Below are 18,735 nucleotides of genomic sequence, written 5' to 3' on the forward strand. Positions count from 1 at the left end.
AAGTTTGATTTCTTTTTATTAAATTCAATTGATTTTATTCATATTTATAATTTACAAATCCATGAAAGAACTTTGCTTAAGAAAGAATTATGCATAACTTCTAGAATCAACTCGTATATTAAAATTATAATTGAACCTGAAAATAGATATAGTTTAAGATTCACTTACATGATGATTAACAAGCTCTCTCACCGCGTCAACGCATTTATCATCGTTCAAACTTGACCAAGATTCTGGCAAACTGCCGTCACTGCCAGCACCGTCATCCGTCTGAAATGGTACATTTTTCTTTCTGAACTGAAAAACTACGAATCTTTGTCTTTATGTTACTTCATTACAATACTTTCCACACAATTGAAATAAAAGAACTGAAGAAACGAATAAATTACGGGTAATTAATAAAACAAAAAAAAAAAATAAAAAAAATAAAAAAATAAGTCAAGATGCAGAATTATATTGCATGCGATTACTTTCTTCTCTATTTCCCCTGTTTCTTTCAGTAGTTCGTGCCATCAAACTACGGACTACACGTGCCACATATTATGCCGAATTTTCCTTTCTGTCTAGAGACTCTTACCTTCTCCCACCATTGATGAAATCTTTGTGCACGTTCGTGATTGCTCATGAATTCTTGAAACTGACGATGCTTGGACTGCAATGTTGTGCGCAGAGAGGCAACTTCCCTACATAAATTTTCTACCTAGTACCACACACACACAGATATCGATGCATTAACAAAAAAGATAACTGAAAACTTTATAGTTTAGACATTTTCCATTCTTTTTTTTTTCTTTTTTTATTTTTTATCATTATTATTAATATTTTTTTTTTTTTATGAAAGATGAATTCTAAGTAACAACAATGAAAAACAAAAAATTTTACAAATTATCATGTATACAGATATTTAATTATGAGATGTAAGAGACAAATAAATAAAAATAAAAATGAAAGCATGCTACTTTTTATGCATAATAGGGACTACATAATATTAGTTTATGTGAGAATTATTGATAAATTCAATTGAATATAAAATTAAGAATTAATGGTAAAAAAAGAAGAAATGAACAGAAATGAAATGAAATAATCGCGATAATACATTACCTTAATAATTCGGTTAGTTAGGTTTTTAAATCCAACATCAGCACTCGACAAAGTGCACGTGCGGACGTATCCCAACAAAATTGTTAACAAGATACACTGGGTTTGTTAATCGGGAGCGTTAATTCTCTCGACCATGTACATGTAACGCTTAATAGAATGTGTGAGATAGAATACAGATAACAGAAGTGTGCGTGCAATATTATATCGTGGAAGATCGAAGGCCAATTTTTGTAAGAAAAATTTATTAATCAACAGTATTCGTATATATATATATTATATATATATGTATATAATAACAACAGTTCTTTCTTCTTTCTCGCATAACAAACCCATATATATATATATAGACGTTTCTACAAAAAACAAGGCCAAATATGTACATAACACGTTCTTCTTCTTTTTTTTACTCTGTTCACTTAACAGTCGTCTACAAGGTACTTAACGTATAACATTCCACAGAATGCCATATTTGTCCGGCAATCATCTTGTCAACACTGGCACTTTAATCGTTCAGGCAACTTATCGCCAACAAGCTTTTCTATCGCTATTAAAAAAAATAAGCGTTAAAATCTCTACAGGCAGCTATCATCTGCGTGAAATTAGGCGCATTTTATATTAACCCGTAATAGAACCTGCATGAAAACGAAAAAGTATAATACAAAAAAAGATAGACATTTCTTTTATATATTATATATAAAAATTCAATTACATATTGGACAAATATTGTCCCATTAACAATGCAATTGTACATTAGTTACATTATATTACAATCAGGAGAAAATCCTGATATTAGACGCCATTCGTTGCTTTGAAGCACCTTTAAGCTTTTTTTTTTTAAATAAATTTCTATAATCTATATTAAATTGAAGTGGAAAACGTGATCATTATCAACGATAATTTTATAACACGTTTTTATATTTAAACTCCTGTGTTCAATGTTCAATGTGATTTTTTTCACGTGAAGATATGGATATGAATTAATATGATGTTTTTTTGCTATGTATCAATTTGATTGATACATTTTTTGAGGTCACATATTTAACGGACAAACGTGCGAGTAGATGATGATGTTGCCAGACAAGCAAATAAGGACACCGAGAGCAATAAGGACGAGGTAGAATTGATACTTGATCGAGATTACGTTCAAATCTGGAGACGGCGCATCCGAGTCACTTACTTGCGTCATTTCGTCCCGTCGCTCTTGTTCCAGGATGTGACGTCGCGTGCGCAACTCGCGTTGCCGAGATTCGAGAGCTGCTATGGCATCTGCCCATTCTTTCCATTGGGCACCCCATTCACGTTCCAACTCACGCTGCGCTCCTTCCAATGCCTCTCTTCTTGCGGCCCATCTTTCTTCTCTTTCTTCCTGTTCCCTCTATATAGGTTAATAGGAAAGATATTATTTTTAATGTTTTCTTTTCCTTTTTTTTTTTTTTTTTAATATTAATTTAAACACAATTTTTATAGAAAAATGATATTACATTATATTTAATATCTTAATAATAATATGAAGTATTCCCAGTTTCATTAGAGTAAGAAATATGTTTAATTAATCAATACAAACCTTGAAATCTTCTTTTTCCTTGATAAGAGCAGCTTTTTGCTGTTCCAGTTCTTCGAGCGCTCGCAGATCTTCGCTCGAATTTAAAAGGTTATCGCTAGAGGATGAAGCATGCAAATCCGAGACACTCCAACTCAAGAGGGACAATCTTGAAAGATTGACGACTGTGGATTGTAAGTTACCATTACCCGTTCCACCTTCCTTTCTTAGTTTCGCCGCTTCAGCTGGATCGTTATATCGGAACATATTGTTCCTCCCAAGAAGAATAATACAGCCTTGTGATAGCCGTGTTGGTTTATCTACTTGAGCGGTGTTAATCCAACAATGGAGAGAAAGGGGATGAAGGGTCGCCACGCCACTATCTAACTCTACCACACAATGTTCTGGCTCCACGTCCGCACCAGTCAATACAATATCCTATTTATTAATAGTACATTATATTATAATTCAAACATAGTTCTAATCGTTAACGATGTTCATGTTCAAAGAATTTTAATTTAATTTTTTTAGAAACGATACAGTATTGAATGATTACCTGCGTGGTTGGTGCTTCTTCTGTTCCTACTAATGTCTTGCCCTCTTTAAGATGATAAAGTGTAACACCAGTACTGAGGAGATCATCATCAATTCCTACTAAATGTGGCATCTCTGAATCTAAGACTACACCAACGCCGCTTTTTCGAAGACCTAACGCTTTCTGCTCTTGAAGAATTTGTTGCGTTTCTCGCCACTTTTCCGTCCATTCTTCTGTCAATACTTTCTCCTGTTCTTGTTTTTCATGAATTTGAGCTAACAATACTTGTGGTGGTCTTTCAACACTCTGTAATAAACAGATAAAATTTTACTTTTATATAAAATTCCTTATTTGCTACAGAAGAAAGTATATGAGAAAGTATACACTTACCATATCTTTACCAATAAGGGACTTCAATTTTTGTATTTCTTCCCTGAGTTCCCTGATCAATTTTACATTTGGATCTTCGTTTATAGTTGGTTTATTAATGATATTTTTCGCTCGGTTCGCGTATCTGAGCGTACTGAGAGTCTCGCCATAATTACAATCGGCTGGACTAATAGCAGCTATCATAATTGTTTTAGAGTTACCACCAAGCGAATCCTTTAGCAACCATGTCAACACACTATCTCGATAAGGTATGAAGACATTACGCTTAGAGGAAGAAGACGCATCGCCTGTAGAACTGAGTTCCGCAAGCGCCGATATCACAGAACCTAAAGTTACCAGTGACTTATTGATATGCGCACCTTCTTTTAGTCGTTGGCCTGTCGCACCTGTAGCGTTTGCACGTTCGCTAAACATAAAATTATATTTATATTATTTACATTATATTTTCTAATTTTTTCACAAATGTGAACAAAAGATTTTGTACCAATATCAATGTTTTCTTGGATATAATACGTTCAAGAAAAGCCATCTTAATCTATTCATCTAACTATCCATCTAATTCATCTTAATATTTTTGATGCATTACTTTATTAATCCTTATTTATTTATTAAGTTTTAATAATAAAAATAAAAGAGAGAGAGAGAGAGATAGTAAATAATGCATAATATTCTTTTCTTTAACGATTTAAAATAAAAAATATCCTCAACGTATTCGTTTCGACTACCTTCCAGCCAAGTCGACAAGATGCACCTTGGAAACAGTTTCCGATGGCATGTTGCCCTCGGATAATCCAGCTTGCACGAACGTAATTGTGAAAATTGCGTGACTCCTACTGCTCACGTCGTTCATGTTTGTGCTTGCTGTAGTTCTGTGCGTATTACCTCTCACCATGCATTCCTACGGACAGCGAGAGACTTTTTATTTAAAAACTATCTCTCTCAAGAGTATCGTGGTGGAACGAATAGGAAGTGGAGGACGGGTTCATTTACCTGAATGTCTGAATAATCATATACGAGGTGGCTCGACAGGTCTTGGACATAAGGTCCTCTTTTAGGATGTTCCCGCACTCTGAGAGAATGAGACTGTGACTGATCCAGTCTTAGCAAATCTCTTACTCTTTCATTGTGTATTTCCAGGAAAGATACCTCGGTTCTATACGATGCTCCGCTCTCTTTACCAGCAGCCATTCTAGCGAATAGTGTCTTACAAATCCGCGGTATCAATCCTTGAGCTTCCTAAGATTTAAACATAATAAAAAATTATTACAAGTAAAAAAAATAGAATTATTTGCGTTATAATAAATTATTGTTATATAAGAAGATTATATTTTGAGTTAAAGAAAAATTATAGAAATCAGGTGAAAGTTTAGGCAAACGTTTTGCAATAAAGTAATAATTTCTGTACCGATGAAAAGTGAATTGCGATTCAGAAGCATTAGAGCGTATTAATATGTTAATCCGTAGGATTTTTCTTTTATAGATAAAATTTATGAAAAATATATTCAATATTTAAGACAATGAGGGAATTTAAATTTAAGAATAACTTTGAAGAATTATATTTAGGTAAGAAATATAGAAATAAAATTTACTTTACTATAGTAATAAACTTTTATAAATAACAATTAAAAAATTTTTAATGGGATAATTTTTTGTAACAAAAAAAGAATAAAATTATCCCTATAACAAATAAAAATATTACCGGTGTGCCCATCATAGTAAAGGTCTTCCCAGACCCTGTCTGGCCGTAAGCAAAGACGCAGGCATTATAACCCTCGAAGGCACTTTCTATTACGTCCGTACCAAGATCATAGAAAACCTAAAATAAAAAAAAGGATCAGCATTTTAACATGACAATATTAGCCATCGTCGTTCATTGTATATAAAAAAAAAATATTTATCATATTTAACATTAATATCAAACGCGTCTAAAATGTATATATAATTACATTTCTTGATAGATTGATGCAATTATGACGATGATTTATTTGCAAAAATTTTAATGAATTATAAATTAAATAAATAAAAATGATCGATAAATTATTGATCAATTGATTATACATAATTAATTTTTGCAAGTAATAAAAGACAGATATTTCATATTTTACATGTTACATACAATTATTTACAAATACATGATAATTAATTTATCTTATTTGATAATTAAAAAATTGTGATTATATATGAACGCATATCATATTAAAGTTTTCAAAAATCTTTAATTAAAATTTGTTCTTACGACAATGAGTACTATATCTGTACACACATGCCGGTCTTCTATTTTAATTCTGATCGTGGCTCATCATCAAAGCATTGCCAAATACGATTTTGTAAATCAATCAATCGTAACAATGTTCTATTTCTTAATTTATCAATGATTCAATCTATCTTTTTTTTTATATTTTTAAATCGATAAATTTATGAGAAATTCATAAAAATGAAATAATATACACCTCTTCCTGGGATGCATAATTATCGTCGTTCGTATCAAAGGACCAATAGGAATGATCGAATGTGAAATCTTTATATTTCTCCCTGTCGATTTCTCTGCAACTACCCGGTGTCTGGAAATAATACATAAATACAATTTTTCTAATTTTATATATATATATATATATATATAATATAAATATATTAAAAACAATGAAATAAGAAAATTATTATATTTTATTTTAAAATTATTTTATCAATTGAACCATATACATCATCAAATAAATTTCTCCTACAATTAAATAATTTTAATATCATATCAAATTAAATTATCAAAATAATTGATTAATTATTAAAAAAAAAATCATAAAAAAGATGAGATAGGTCAAAAGCCGATAAGATGACTATTGTCATTGAAGAAGCACATTATTCACAAGTGGCTGGCAAACAGTAAGCCGTTATGTCATGTGCATTCGTTAGGCTGCATCCCACATAACTAATCGTATACCTATCAAGAACCACTTTATATATTATGCAACACAAAGCTGAATAGGAATAATAGATAATTAAAAAGTAAGATTTCTTATATTTACCCATCATGCAATTGGTATATGCAGAGCTAAGGTGAAGATCATTATCATTCGAATAATGTGAATGCACGAGAAATTTAAGATTCGTCCTTGGGAAAAAGTTTGAGTCATCAGATTTATTGCCGAGGTCATCGATTCCAAAGAATTCAATGTTCTTTGTTTCAATATCGGAGAGGAAATAAAGTTATTGTTATAAAGAAAAATTTATTTTTCTGGAAATGTGTTCATTTACGAATGATATTTTGCGCGCATAGAATGTACGCTCACGATGTTTATATCGAACATTTATTTCAGTTAGATTTTTATAAGTCTGTTTTATTAGATTGATAAAACGAGACATTTAACTTACATAAGATAAAGATAAATTATAGTTATGAATTATGTAAAAACTATTTTCTTTAATTGTAAAATATATAACTGATCATTATGGAAAAATAAGTAAGGTTAAAATATTAAATTATGTTAATTTTTAACATAGAATCACTCGAAAAATGGAGAAAATGATCAAAGATTTGAAAAATGAAACATAAGAAATGAACAAAGTAAAAATTTCTATTACTATTTACAAACGAAACTAATTTTGAAATTAATAAGGATAATTTTTTAAATAATTTATTTGTTATTTAAACAAAATTGATAAAATTTTATTTGTATGAAACATATTAATCGCGATATAATTGGTTAGTTTTGTATTTAGTGTCGTGCGACCGAAAGTGACTTATCCGGGATTGGTCCAGCGATAATTTTCGCACTTTCTCCGATCAGATGACATGCTGTTCGCTATCTCGTTCACTATCTTGATCAAAAATTTTACTTGACAGAAATGGATATCGATGATATAATATTAGAAAACAAATATTTTTAAAATGGTAAGAAAGGTCAAAGAAGATTTTGCATATATATATGAATAATATACTCACATCGCGGTCATTGTGACGTTAATAGGTCAATAGCCGAGGTTCGTTCGACTAGAAATTATGACACGATTCGAGCTCCGGAGCGTTTTAACGGCGTGACGGTCAACGGTAGTTCGGGACGAAAAAAAAATCGTTCTACAGTTTGGAAATCTTTTTGGAAAGTTAATTCGCAATCATTAAGGATAAATTGCACAAAGATTAATAGGTAAAATTGCTTGTTGCGGATAATATACAAAAAAATCATTTAAGCTTAATAATTTTCTTTACATTGTAAAAAAAAACGTTGAAATATTATTGAAATACCTTGGTATTGAAAATCCGTGTTTTCTTGCCATCCATTTGTACGATCATCTTTGCATTCATTGCCAGCTCCCTGAAATATAAATTTGACAAATTCACATCCCTAATCATGAAATTGAACACTTCATATTTTCACGAATCGTAGACACTAGAAAAAAAATAATCGAAATGATAAAAAAATTCGCGAACATAAAATGTAAAACGAATGACAGCAGGTGGCAGAATCTTGTCGCCCAGTCATCAGTCGCACTATGGGTCGATCGAAACCATATGATTGATCGTTTCATAGAATGAATTATGGTCGAAGGTCGAAAGTTCACGAATTATATCAAAAATATTTTTCAGAATATTGTCATTTAAATCATGTAGCAAGCCTTGAATAGTTATTCAATAGTTCGCAAAATTAAAATTACGATCGGAAAACAAATCTACGATAAACAAAAAATATCCGCATCGCAAAACATTGATAACTTATCACAGCTTATCACTAGTTGCATAGCACGCACCTTTTATTAAAGGGACGAACTCTCACGGCTACCTTCACTGAAGCCATGGCTATATGGAACGCATGGACTTAATTGAGAGATGTTATACCGTATTTTTTCACTTTTGTTTTTTTAAATTCGCGTTACGCGAACACGAAGTTTTTCACAATGCTACGTAGACAACACATCGTTGACGGGCCTCGCCGTGCTACGAAATGTCGTCGTCGTCGACTCTCACGCACGACGAACAACATCATCCTCAACACGCTCTCGACAGACGGACGACTGCTGGTAAGTCTCTGTTCGAGGCAAAAAATTACGTTTCTGCGCATGCGCATACACGCGCGGATCCCTAATTTCAAGTGATCTGCACATTTGCCCGTTCTTCGTAACAATGGATAGAAAACAACAAAATACCGCTAAAACGAGAACACAAATAGGAGATAAGTAAAAATAGAATAGAATAGCAAAAAAAAAAAAAATATATATATATATAAAATGAATCGATTACAAAACTGCAGAAAAAGAAAGGGAGACGGTCAAACAGGTTTTATATTCCCCTTCTACAGTATGTGACGTCATCATAAGATCGGTATGGTAGACATTGGTGGAGAGTGAACGGAGAAGGCAAGCCACCCACGCAGCAAACCAAGAAAATTAAATCAAACACTTTGCGGTTTCTCTAAGTACGTAACGGCGGTTGTATGAAGAATTCATGTCGTTTTGTTATCCAGCTGGAGATTACGCATCATTGATGGACCCGGATCCAGGACAAGAATAAGATACCACGGATACCTGCTCGTAATCGTAAATAGAAAATATGTTATAGGCGGCGCTATACTCGTCGAAGTAATACATACATATATATATTAGTGCTAACATTAAATCTCTAGATGCATTTATATACTGTAGGTCAACGGACCTTTCGAAACTTTGGCACAAGCTCGTAAAAAGAAAAAATCTTTGATACATGCGTGTTATATTTCCAAGAGAGTGAAAGAGTATTCATCGCATGTTGACCTATAGTGTCGATTTAACTACCTGTCTGAAAACGGGTCCGGCAACTCTCGCAAGGCGTAATTTGTCGCGCGCAGAATCGCCGATCTGCAACCGCTGGTAATATAAACAAAGTTTTCACTCCCACTCTTGTCGATCCGTTCATCTACCATTTTAAATTCAGAGCCCGTTGCTTTTTTAAATATATATTTTTTAAATATAAATAGGAAATCATTGATACTTCTTAAATACACATAAACAAATATTACTATTCATTATTAATGTTTCTATAAATAAATTTTATTCTCAATTATATGCCGTTCATATATATTTATCCATATTTTTTGTAAATTAATATTATTTATAATATTTTTTCAATTAAACATATTTATAACCAGATTTTTGAAATTATAAATAAATTAAATATTAAAAATAAAAGTCTTTTGAATAAGTTCAAAGTATTCAAAATTATATTAATGAGGAAGAATAATCGAATTCTGTTGCGATAATTATAAAACCGGCATCTAATATCAAGGAGTACAACCTGATCATAAAATGAAAGCCTTGAAAAGTTATACGATATGTTCTGCATAATGATTCATAGTCGATTGGACTGACGTAACTCTATGTTACGGGATTGCTGCTACAAAAAACATGTCGATCCTCTGATTCTGTTTAGGCAAGACACTTCCCGTAGAGCCAAATACGACAATGCACCATCGTTACTTGTCCATTTTTGCAGTTTCGTATTATTATTCAAAGTGTCTGATCATACTTAAGAATGACGAAAAATATATGTAGATAACTTAAAAACGATATGATGGAAAATTTACCGTTATTTTATACGTCGCAAAAATAATAAATAAAAATCTTTTATCACTACAGTAATGACGTTAAAAGCATTCTATAAGTTGTTATCTAATGATATATTCATATGTTTAGTTCGATTATTAAAACAAAATTTGCTGAAATCTCCTCTACCAAGTCTCCAATTTTGGAGCACTGAATGAACTCATTCGATGCTGTTTATTGATATATTTTTAGATATATTTTCTGTATTAGTCATAAACTTTTGCATAAATTTTATTTTAATTTACGAAAACACCATATTGCGGTCTATATAATTTACGCTAGTAAGTAAAATATATATGAATAGTAAATTATAAAATAAATTACAATATTTATTCATTTAATTAATAAATTTAGATCATTATTTTCACAATTTTCCATCTCTATAATTTTTATCAAGTTAATTTTTATCTTATGTTAGATCAATTTGAAGTTTTAGCAAGTGCTGACACACGGTTTTCTTATAAACCAGTAACCACAGTACGGTCGATAATGCAGAAAAGAATATTCGATCGTTAAAGTAGAATAGGAGGGGAAGTTTGTAACACAAGGATGGTGGCGCAACGAGTCAGGGTTAGTTCATTTGAAAAGCGAAGCCAAGACCTAACATCAGTCGGGTGGCAACTGTCGAGCATGTGCGTGGTACCTCGTGCTTGTTTAGTCGCGTCTTAAATCGCACACAGAACACAATTGCATGTACACCCTAGTATGTGAACAAACGACAGACAGTTCGCGAACATGTGATTTTGACAGAAAACGCGGTTCGTCAACGCTCGTTATTACGTGCGTGGAAAGTGAAGTTTTTCCTGCCCGGATATATCGTTACCCTGCAACAGTCTCGTTCGAGGGGGTGGAGAATAATGTTCTGAGCCGTGAGCCACGCACATCATGGTTGCTAAGCACTTCACGCAGGGTAAGTTTTCTAACTATTTAGTTCTACCTTGCTGATGTTTCGTTTCTCTCACATAACTATGTTTTCGCGAATTTTCGTCGATTTGATAAAATACAATAATACGTTTAAAAATCATTGTATATCCTAGAGATGAAAATATATACACGTAATGTCCATGATGCATCAATGCGGTGCACAGTGGGTGGTGCAATTCTATGATGGTAATAATAATAATGGAAATAATGGTATAGAACTAACAAGAGGCGAGTTGAGTTGCTTCGTCTCTATTATTATGATACTTTCATAGTTCGTGATAAAGTTCAGTGACATTGTGTAAAAATATTTGAATATCGTCACGTTTTTTTCTTTTTTTCGCCGATTATTCGAAAAATATATTATTCGAATAGAGAAAAGGAAGGAAAACGTTAAATTTTTATTTAAATTTTAAAAAATAAAATTTTTGATAGAAAAATTCTATATATAAAAATATATGATAGATAGTATATAATTATTATATGAACTTTATATGAACTTATAATTTAATTATGTTTTTAAATAAGACTAAATGAAATAGCATTAACTGTTTTGAAGGATAAGCTAAAGCTTGTGTGAGCCATGATGTCAAATTTGTAATAGCTTTTAAATTCTTTATTCAATGTGTCATCGATCGACATTCAGCGTAATCTTATTTACGTGTATCTTTTAAATACGTATATTTTTCTACATGAAATCAAAGGATGAAAATGAAGAGAATAAATCGAATCAAAAATTTCAATCGCAAAATTCTTGATCATGACATCTATTTATAATATAATTGTATAACTTTTTTTTAATTTTTACAATATAATTGCATTATTGCATTTATCTAACAGTTTTTATTTTATAGAGAAAATTTCTTTCGTGAATAATAAATACTTTTCACAATTGGTAATCTATTTCTACATATTCCATGGAGCTTTTAATTTGCAATGCGACATCTGGTGGCTTTTTATCATGTATTCTTTAACATTATTGCGAATTATCTTTAATATCACTTCATTCGCACAATAGGTGTAAATGTCAGTAGTAATTTTTTACGAAAATTTAACCAATAAAGAAGGTATTTTACGATATGCGATGATTTCCGTTCTGAATCCGTGAACCTTTCCTTCTTCTATATATATCCGCAGTGCAGTGATACGTCCAGGGATTTCTATCTTCTGCTTCGTTTCTTTTCAATTCTTTTTTCATGTAAGTCGATAAAAAGTGCACATTCTTTTGTATTTTTAAATTAATTTTTTTATTCGTTACTTTCGCTATGTAATTTTATTCAATTTTAAAATTGATTGAAAACATCATTTAATTATTTACTTTTATTTGCCTATATACATTTTAATTTTTAATTCTAATTTATTAATTCTTGGAAGTAAATTTCTTATATTAAAATAAATATTTTTGTCAACTACTAAAGACAAAGAAACTTCAAATTTTGAGACTATTAATTTGAGAGATATATAATTTTGAGGTATACATATATACATATATATATATTTTTTTATTAAAAAGAAAAATCATGAAGATTGTTGAATGTTTGTTATGTAAAATATTTCACATAAAAATTTTCTTTTTTTTTTTATAATATATCTATTTCTATACCAAGTAAAGGAAATACAATCTTTTTGTTCGTACATAATCAGTATTCATGACAGTTTAATGTATACAATGTAAGTGTATATTAACAGCAACTCGAGTTATCATCTCGTAGTATGATAAAACCACTTACGGTACAAATGTATATGCGATCACATATTTTGAACTAGAGTACAATGCATTCAGTGATTTAAAACTGCGGAAAATTAATATTATGTTATTTGTAAATCTTATATATTTTAAGAATTATGAAAATTTTCATTTTTTTTATTATATATTGATGAAAATTAAAATATTTCGAATTGATTTATATGTTTATATAATAAACAGAAAGGAAGTAGGTGAATATATTTATATTTTTATAGGTGAATATATTTTTTTAATAATTTTGAATCTTTTCAAAAAATGAAATAAAACTTGAATATTTAAAATTACAAAATAAATTGAATGATTAATTGGATAATGATATTTGCTTTATATGTGCAATACATTTTTATTAAAATACTCGTTTAAAATATATTCTAGTAGAATATCTAGAATACGAAGATTCATATTTTTTATTTCAATCAAAAGAATAAAATAATTTAGTTAAATTTTCAATTCATTCATTTAAATTCAATTTATAAACAGTTTACAAATATACATAATCAATTTTCCAATTGATATGAAACAGTTGATTATAATTCCCTAGATAGTTACAACGTGTTTTTAAGAAGCAAACTTCACGCTAATCATTCGATATTCCGATCGAAACTAAGCATTCGATATTTTCGATCTGATGAGACGTGAAAAGATCAGTGAAATTACCGCGAAATATTTCTAATTGATTTTCCAAAAATTTCTATCATTTACAAAACTATTTACTCTCAAAATATATATACATGGTGAAATTCGATTTCAAGTTATAGTCCACATAATCTGAGAATTTTTCTATGGTGTACGCAACAGATATTTCGAGTGAGTCACGACAGCATCCTGGTAAAAGCAGGTTTCTTCGGAATTTCGTGCTCATAGAATGAATCATGAAATGTAAATATTGAAATATATATTTAAAATTATGAAATCACATTCCTTGAGGATATATTGATATTTACGATCAAAACATAACCTATTTGTCAAATGTTTTCAATTTAAATGCAATTGTTTTTCGTGAAGTTTATAGAATTCAGTTACATTATTACGTTTTTTATCTTAACTCGATTTTCGAAACAATTGAAATTTCCATATACTACTAATAATCGATATGTGTGAAAATATAACTCTATATGGAAATGAATAATTTATATGTTCGGCAATACTTTATACGCTTTTCGGGCAAATTAATACGTTGGTGTTCTGTATATGATAATGCGGCGAGTTAATTATTTCCTCCCGTTGTTACCGTGTCGTCGACCTCCCTGAGAAACTCTTCGGGACTGTACTGTCGTTGGATCATTGCACGAAAGCTTCGTCCTCGATCGACAGCATGAAGTTTCTTGAAGGTGACGCACCGTAAAAGGGAAACACGCAGCAAGAAGGACAAGCGAAGAAACAAAAAGAAGCAGAAAATTAAATAAATTTACTTCTTACAAAGAAAAATAAATGTGAAGAAAATTGAAATTTGAGAAACAAATTCAGTGGTTTTTAATTGAACGTAAAAAGAACATGTTTTATAAAGAAAATCGTCTTATATCTCTGAATAATAATATTGAATAATTTTTTAATAAATGAAATTTCGATTTCGATATCTTTTTTTATATTAAATTTTTATATGAAATTATAAGTTAGAAATCTGTGTATAGTTTTATTGATAAAAAATTGATAAAATATAATTGTATGAAATATGATATATTTTAAAATTCATGGAACAAAAACAAAAAAATTCCTTTTAGATTATTTTTTTAAATATATATATATATATATATATATATTCATCTAGGAATTTTTTTGATAATTTCGTGATTAGAAAAATAGAATGAAAAGTAAAATTTATAACTTTTTCATTCTTTATTGGAAATAGATATATTAAAGAAATGAATTTTATTGACATTATATTAGATTTATTATTCTATCTGTATCCTTTCTTTTACATTAAAATATTTTAACCGCGTGAAGTTTCTTCCTTCGTATTCATTTTTACTGTAAAATTCTATCACCAAAATGTATTCAATATCTTCGAAAGTTCGAAATTTCTGCGTGATTCACATTTCATCATATTTGAAAAAAAATTCATCCATCTTTGCATCTATTCCTTCTGAGATTTTATCTCGGTTTCGTGTGTTTCGTTTAAGCCTCTGTAAGCAATCTAACAAAATGATGTACGATCGAATGATATAAAAATCGTGCATCTATGATCAGTTACGTGCGGCCGTGAATTGTTTTCGATTGTATTCCTATAAATACTGTAGGATCTTCGTCGATTTGGAAATGGATGGAAGATTCGAGAGCGCTGATAAAACATTTCAAGTATGACAAAGAATATATAGAAAATAAGAAAAGGACTATCCATTTCATGTAAAGAAACGAGATAAACGTTAGTCGGAATGCTATTTATATTCTATATTATATACTATTTATATTCTATATTTATATTCTAGGGAAATTTAATACGAGACTGTTGCAATAATCTTCGTGTCGGGGATCGTTCGACTGATAACGAATGATAGTCTTTTCTTGCAAACACAGCTTAATCTTGGAAATTATATCTACGATATTATAAGTAAGATTACGTTTAAATCCGAAGAAATGTGTGTACATACACATATACAACGTATATATCCTATAGTAGATTCCATTTAATATATCAAAATTATATCTTTTTTACTTTTCAATAATGAAATTAGGATTTTTATTTAATTTATTAAAGCTTTAAATTATATATTTTTTTTAAATGATGTTAGATGGACGGTGTTAAGGGATTCAAAAAGAAAAAAATCTGATTTCATCTGATTGGAACATCATCTCTAATCATTGTGGCGAACCACGTGCTCGCGGTACGCAGGTGCTATAGCAGCAGCAGCAGCAGCAGCAGCAGTGCATATACACCTGCGAAATACGTTACACCTGCACGTCAGCTGCTGTGATCCTATTTCCCCAAGGTCGTATGTCACGTGACCCCTTGAGGACCGCCTTGCTAACTACTATCGCGAAATTTAATATTTCGTCTTGCAGACTCGGCCGACAATTTCTCTGAAAATTTTTTCTCCTCGCCATTTAAGCAACATTATGACCACCACTTCCGGAACAATCTTTCTCTTATTTAATTTTTCATAATTTTTAAACTTACAAACTTTGAGGCAAAGGATCTATAGCAAATTATATTATGACACTTTCATATTTTAATTTTCAGACGTTAGAGATTATATAAATGAACAGAAATGATCTACAACGGATACAGATCTATCTAATATTAATTATTATTTATCGCCAAATTGATTGGATCAATAATCTAACCTCAAAATCGTAAGTGTTGAAAAAGATTAAAGAGAAATTTTGCAGCGAACGAATATATAATTGTAATCATTTAATTCTTCGTCACCAAACTGTTGATAAACTGCAATTGGAATACAAACAAGGAAAAAAAGTCGCGATGGTGACGTACAAAGGATTGATTAATGAACCGGAGAAAAAAAGCAAACCGCAGTTACATCAGAGACTACGGTGTTTGGGGTAGGCGCCATTTACGCGATACCACTACACCCGGCTCGTCATCGCGAGAGCATGTTAATTAAATCGAGATTGTAATCGAGCAGCTGGAATCTTTCCTCGAAACCTTGTAACACACTGATTCCATTGAATTCTTCGTTCGAATTATGAGGTGAAATATGTACGCGTGCTATTTATTTGCTTTTTAATTATGATTAATGGATTTGGAATTAAGATTTTTTTTAAATAAAATTGCGGTAAAAATTCTGCCTCATTGTTTAAATCGAACGAGTTTTAAAAAAAAATTTTGTTTTGATTTTATAAGCAATTTTATAATATTCATAATATTCGTTATACGAATTATATAATGTATAATTCATCAATAGGAATTTAATTTTTAATGAAATAATCATTTTCAGTGTATGAAGTAACGTTTATTGATTATATTATGCGATAACATATTACGAAATGATAGGATAAAGGACGAAATTTCGTTACATATAGTTACGTTCGTGTTCGATTCGATGCTATAGTGGCTTTCTATTAACACCTCAATCACATTGGAAATTGACCACTAGAGGTGACAAGGAATCGTCACGTACAGTACTGTCCATGCTCGAACAACAGGTGGTCAGAGAATTTACCAGGTTTCCATATCGCGTTCCTTTTAAGCGAACGAGATCAATGTTAAGTGTTCACCGCGGAGCTTGAGTGACCAACAACTCGAGTGAAAAAGCTAAAATAAACGACCAGAAGGACATATTCTCAATTTATTTTTCTAATTACTTGATAAAGAGGCTAGGATAAATAAATAAATAAAATTCGAAAGGGATGTAAATATGTATTATAAAAAAGTTCGTTGAGATAATTCAATTATTTTTCAAAAGATATAATTTATAACAGAACTGTAATAAAAAAAGTCGTTCTTCTTGTTTCAGGCTCGAGCCCTGAGTTGGGTGTCCCGGATATGACAGTCATCAGCGATATCGACGAAACGGGAATCAATCGAAACCTTCAAGTTCGATATGGAAGGGATCAAATATATGTATCCTTTGATCAAGCTTTAATTAATTAGAATTATCTTACATCCTTGAGGTAAGGTGGTTGGTTGAAAGAAATTTGTATGAGCCGAACTTAATGAAAAATCTTAATTGATCTTTTATTTATTTTTGTTCCATTTTATATTATATTTTTTCACGTATATCTAATTATATTTATTTGTTTGATTCACTTTTAATATAGAGATTTGTTGGATGAGTTGGATGAGTGGTACTGAGAATTACTACTTTTTTTGTGACATTAAGTCAGATGTTAAAATAGAGATTGATTCACGAACGATTACAAAATTCATCATGTGGAATTCGTAGTCTGCTAAACATGTTAGAGCACGTGTGAACCGTCTTGTTCCATTCGTCCAGAGCTTTAGCAAAAAACAGTGAACGGACGTCCGTTCATTTCGTAATTCGTCGTTAGTGCGCTCTGAAGTTAGAATTCTTCGCGCATTTCTACGAATAACTCGAGTTCACGTTCTCCTTTTTCCTTCATTATTGTTGTTGTTAGGTATTTCACATTGAAGTTCTTATTCTTCGATTTTCAATTTTTAATGAAAATTGAGAATTAAACGAGGAGGAAATTAAATAAGCAAGGAATCCTTAAAAAAAAGAATAGATATGAAATTTCGAGAAAAATATATAATTTTATTTAAGGAACTTGAGTTAAATAATAATTTATTGATAAGATTTTGATAAAATTAATTTTGATTAATTGAACGAGTATCATTGTGTAAAAGTATAAGCATAATTATTACGTATCTCATATCTAAAATAAGATATTTTTCAAAACACGACGACAAAATCCATCCAGTGTTCAAAGTTTCGATAAAATCAGTGACCCGAACGTTTCTAAGCGTAAATACAAGTGTCTGATCTATTATATTTTTATCGATAGAATGATGAAATCCACCAGTGTTAAAGGTTTCAATCTGAAAATCTGATGAAATGGAAAACCTTATCTCGCAAATACCCATTTGACCTTATAGAGAGTATTTTTTTTTTTTTTAACCAAAAGCGATGGAATATATAATGCAATATTTTCTAAATATCACTTACCAGCCACTTGTACCATTTTTTCTAAACAAAATGACAAAGAGACGTTGATTAATAAGACGATCAAATAAAACTGCCTCGATGATCTTGCATTCCCCTCATGAGTGGAATAGTGTATGGAACTAGAGAGAAGAGCTATGCGAAAAATAATGAAGGATGATAGAGAGAACGACGAAAGGGGTTGAAGAAGGGTGAAGAAGTTAAAGAAGTGAACTATATGTATGAATTTTGTAGGGGTGGGGCGTTGCTCCCGGGTTGGTTGGTTGGTTGCCATGACAACAACCCCAGTCAGCTGGCGAACCACCCCAGGGCCAGACCCATTCATCCTCTTGGCTTCACCGACCCAACGACCGAC

The 18,735-nt window shown here is 30.8% G+C and overlaps 3 protein-coding genes and 1 long non-coding RNA gene across 13 annotated transcripts in view; 3 read left to right on the forward strand and 1 right to left on the reverse strand.

Annotated features, from left to right (window-relative positions):
• Positions 1–4,007, forward strand: part of Psn (presenilin) — a 10,412-nt gene extending 6,405 nt beyond the window's left edge. For 2 of the 6 annotated variants that reach the window (XR_015291156.1, XR_015291157.1), the window contains 2 exons: positions 2,714–2,835; positions 3,761–4,007. The gene's annotated coding sequence lies outside the window, so the exon portion shown is untranslated. Of the gene's footprint in view, positions 1–500; positions 954–2,713; positions 2,836–3,172; positions 3,520–3,760 lie in introns of those variants that run through there. The other 4 variants (XM_086904894.1, XM_086904891.1, XM_086904893.1 and 1 more) reach the window with 4 other exon arrangements.
• Klp98A (kinesin-like protein 98A) overlaps positions 1–8,448 on the reverse strand; it is an 18,653-nt gene extending 10,205 nt beyond the window's left edge. Inside the window, exons 1-12 of one of the 2 annotated variants that reach the window (XM_003696163.4) lie at positions 8,307–8,448; positions 7,804–7,873; positions 6,017–6,127; positions 5,266–5,382; positions 4,557–4,802; positions 4,292–4,464; positions 3,567–3,972; positions 3,198–3,482; positions 2,666–3,079; positions 2,279–2,476; positions 578–700; positions 169–270 (exon numbers count right to left, since the gene is read on the reverse strand). In XM_003696163.4, the coding sequence (XP_003696211.2) occupies positions 169–270; positions 578–700; positions 2,279–2,476; positions 2,666–3,079; positions 3,198–3,482; positions 3,567–3,972; positions 4,292–4,464; positions 4,557–4,802; positions 5,266–5,382; positions 6,017–6,127; positions 7,804–7,873; positions 8,307–8,353 (2,292 nt within the window). In that variant the 5' untranslated portion in view covers positions 8,354–8,448. The remainder of the gene's footprint in view (positions 1–168; positions 271–577; positions 701–2,278; positions 2,477–2,665; positions 3,080–3,197; positions 3,483–3,566; positions 3,973–4,291; positions 4,465–4,556; positions 4,803–5,265; positions 5,383–6,016; positions 6,128–7,803; positions 7,874–8,306) is intronic. The other variant, XM_012490242.3, reaches the window with a different exon arrangement.
• Positions 8,449–8,954: 506 nt separating this feature from the next.
• Positions 8,955–9,594, forward strand: LOC147658151 (uncharacterized). The gene is made up of 2 exons (XR_015291158.1): positions 8,955–9,092; positions 9,198–9,594. It is a non-coding gene; the product is annotated as an uncharacterized LOC147658151 (long non-coding RNA).
• Positions 9,595–10,680: 1,086 nt separating this feature from the next.
• Myo81F (unconventional myosin 81F) overlaps positions 10,681–18,735 on the forward strand; it is a 36,805-nt gene continuing 28,750 nt past the window's right edge. For 2 of the 4 annotated variants that reach the window (XM_086904895.1, XM_086904897.1), the window contains exons 1-2: positions 10,681–11,043; positions 17,214–17,320. In XM_086904895.1, coding sequence (XP_086761021.1) covers positions 11,019–11,043; positions 17,214–17,320 — 132 coding nt within the window. In that variant the 5' untranslated portion in view covers positions 10,681–11,018. Of the gene's footprint in view, positions 11,044–13,406; positions 13,681–15,038; positions 15,145–15,227; positions 15,350–15,530; positions 15,729–15,979; positions 16,093–16,205; positions 16,448–16,694; positions 17,130–17,213; positions 17,321–18,735 lie in introns of those variants that run through there. The other 2 variants (XM_086904898.1, XM_086904896.1) reach the window with 2 other exon arrangements.

This window comes from Apis florea, unplaced genomic scaffold (genome assembly GCF_048593485.1).
Source record: "Apis florea isolate Af1SG1 unplaced genomic scaffold, ASM4859348v1 contig_2350_pilon, whole genome shotgun sequence".
Classification (NCBI taxonomy): Eukaryota; Metazoa; Arthropoda; class Insecta; order Hymenoptera; family Apidae; genus Apis; species Apis florea.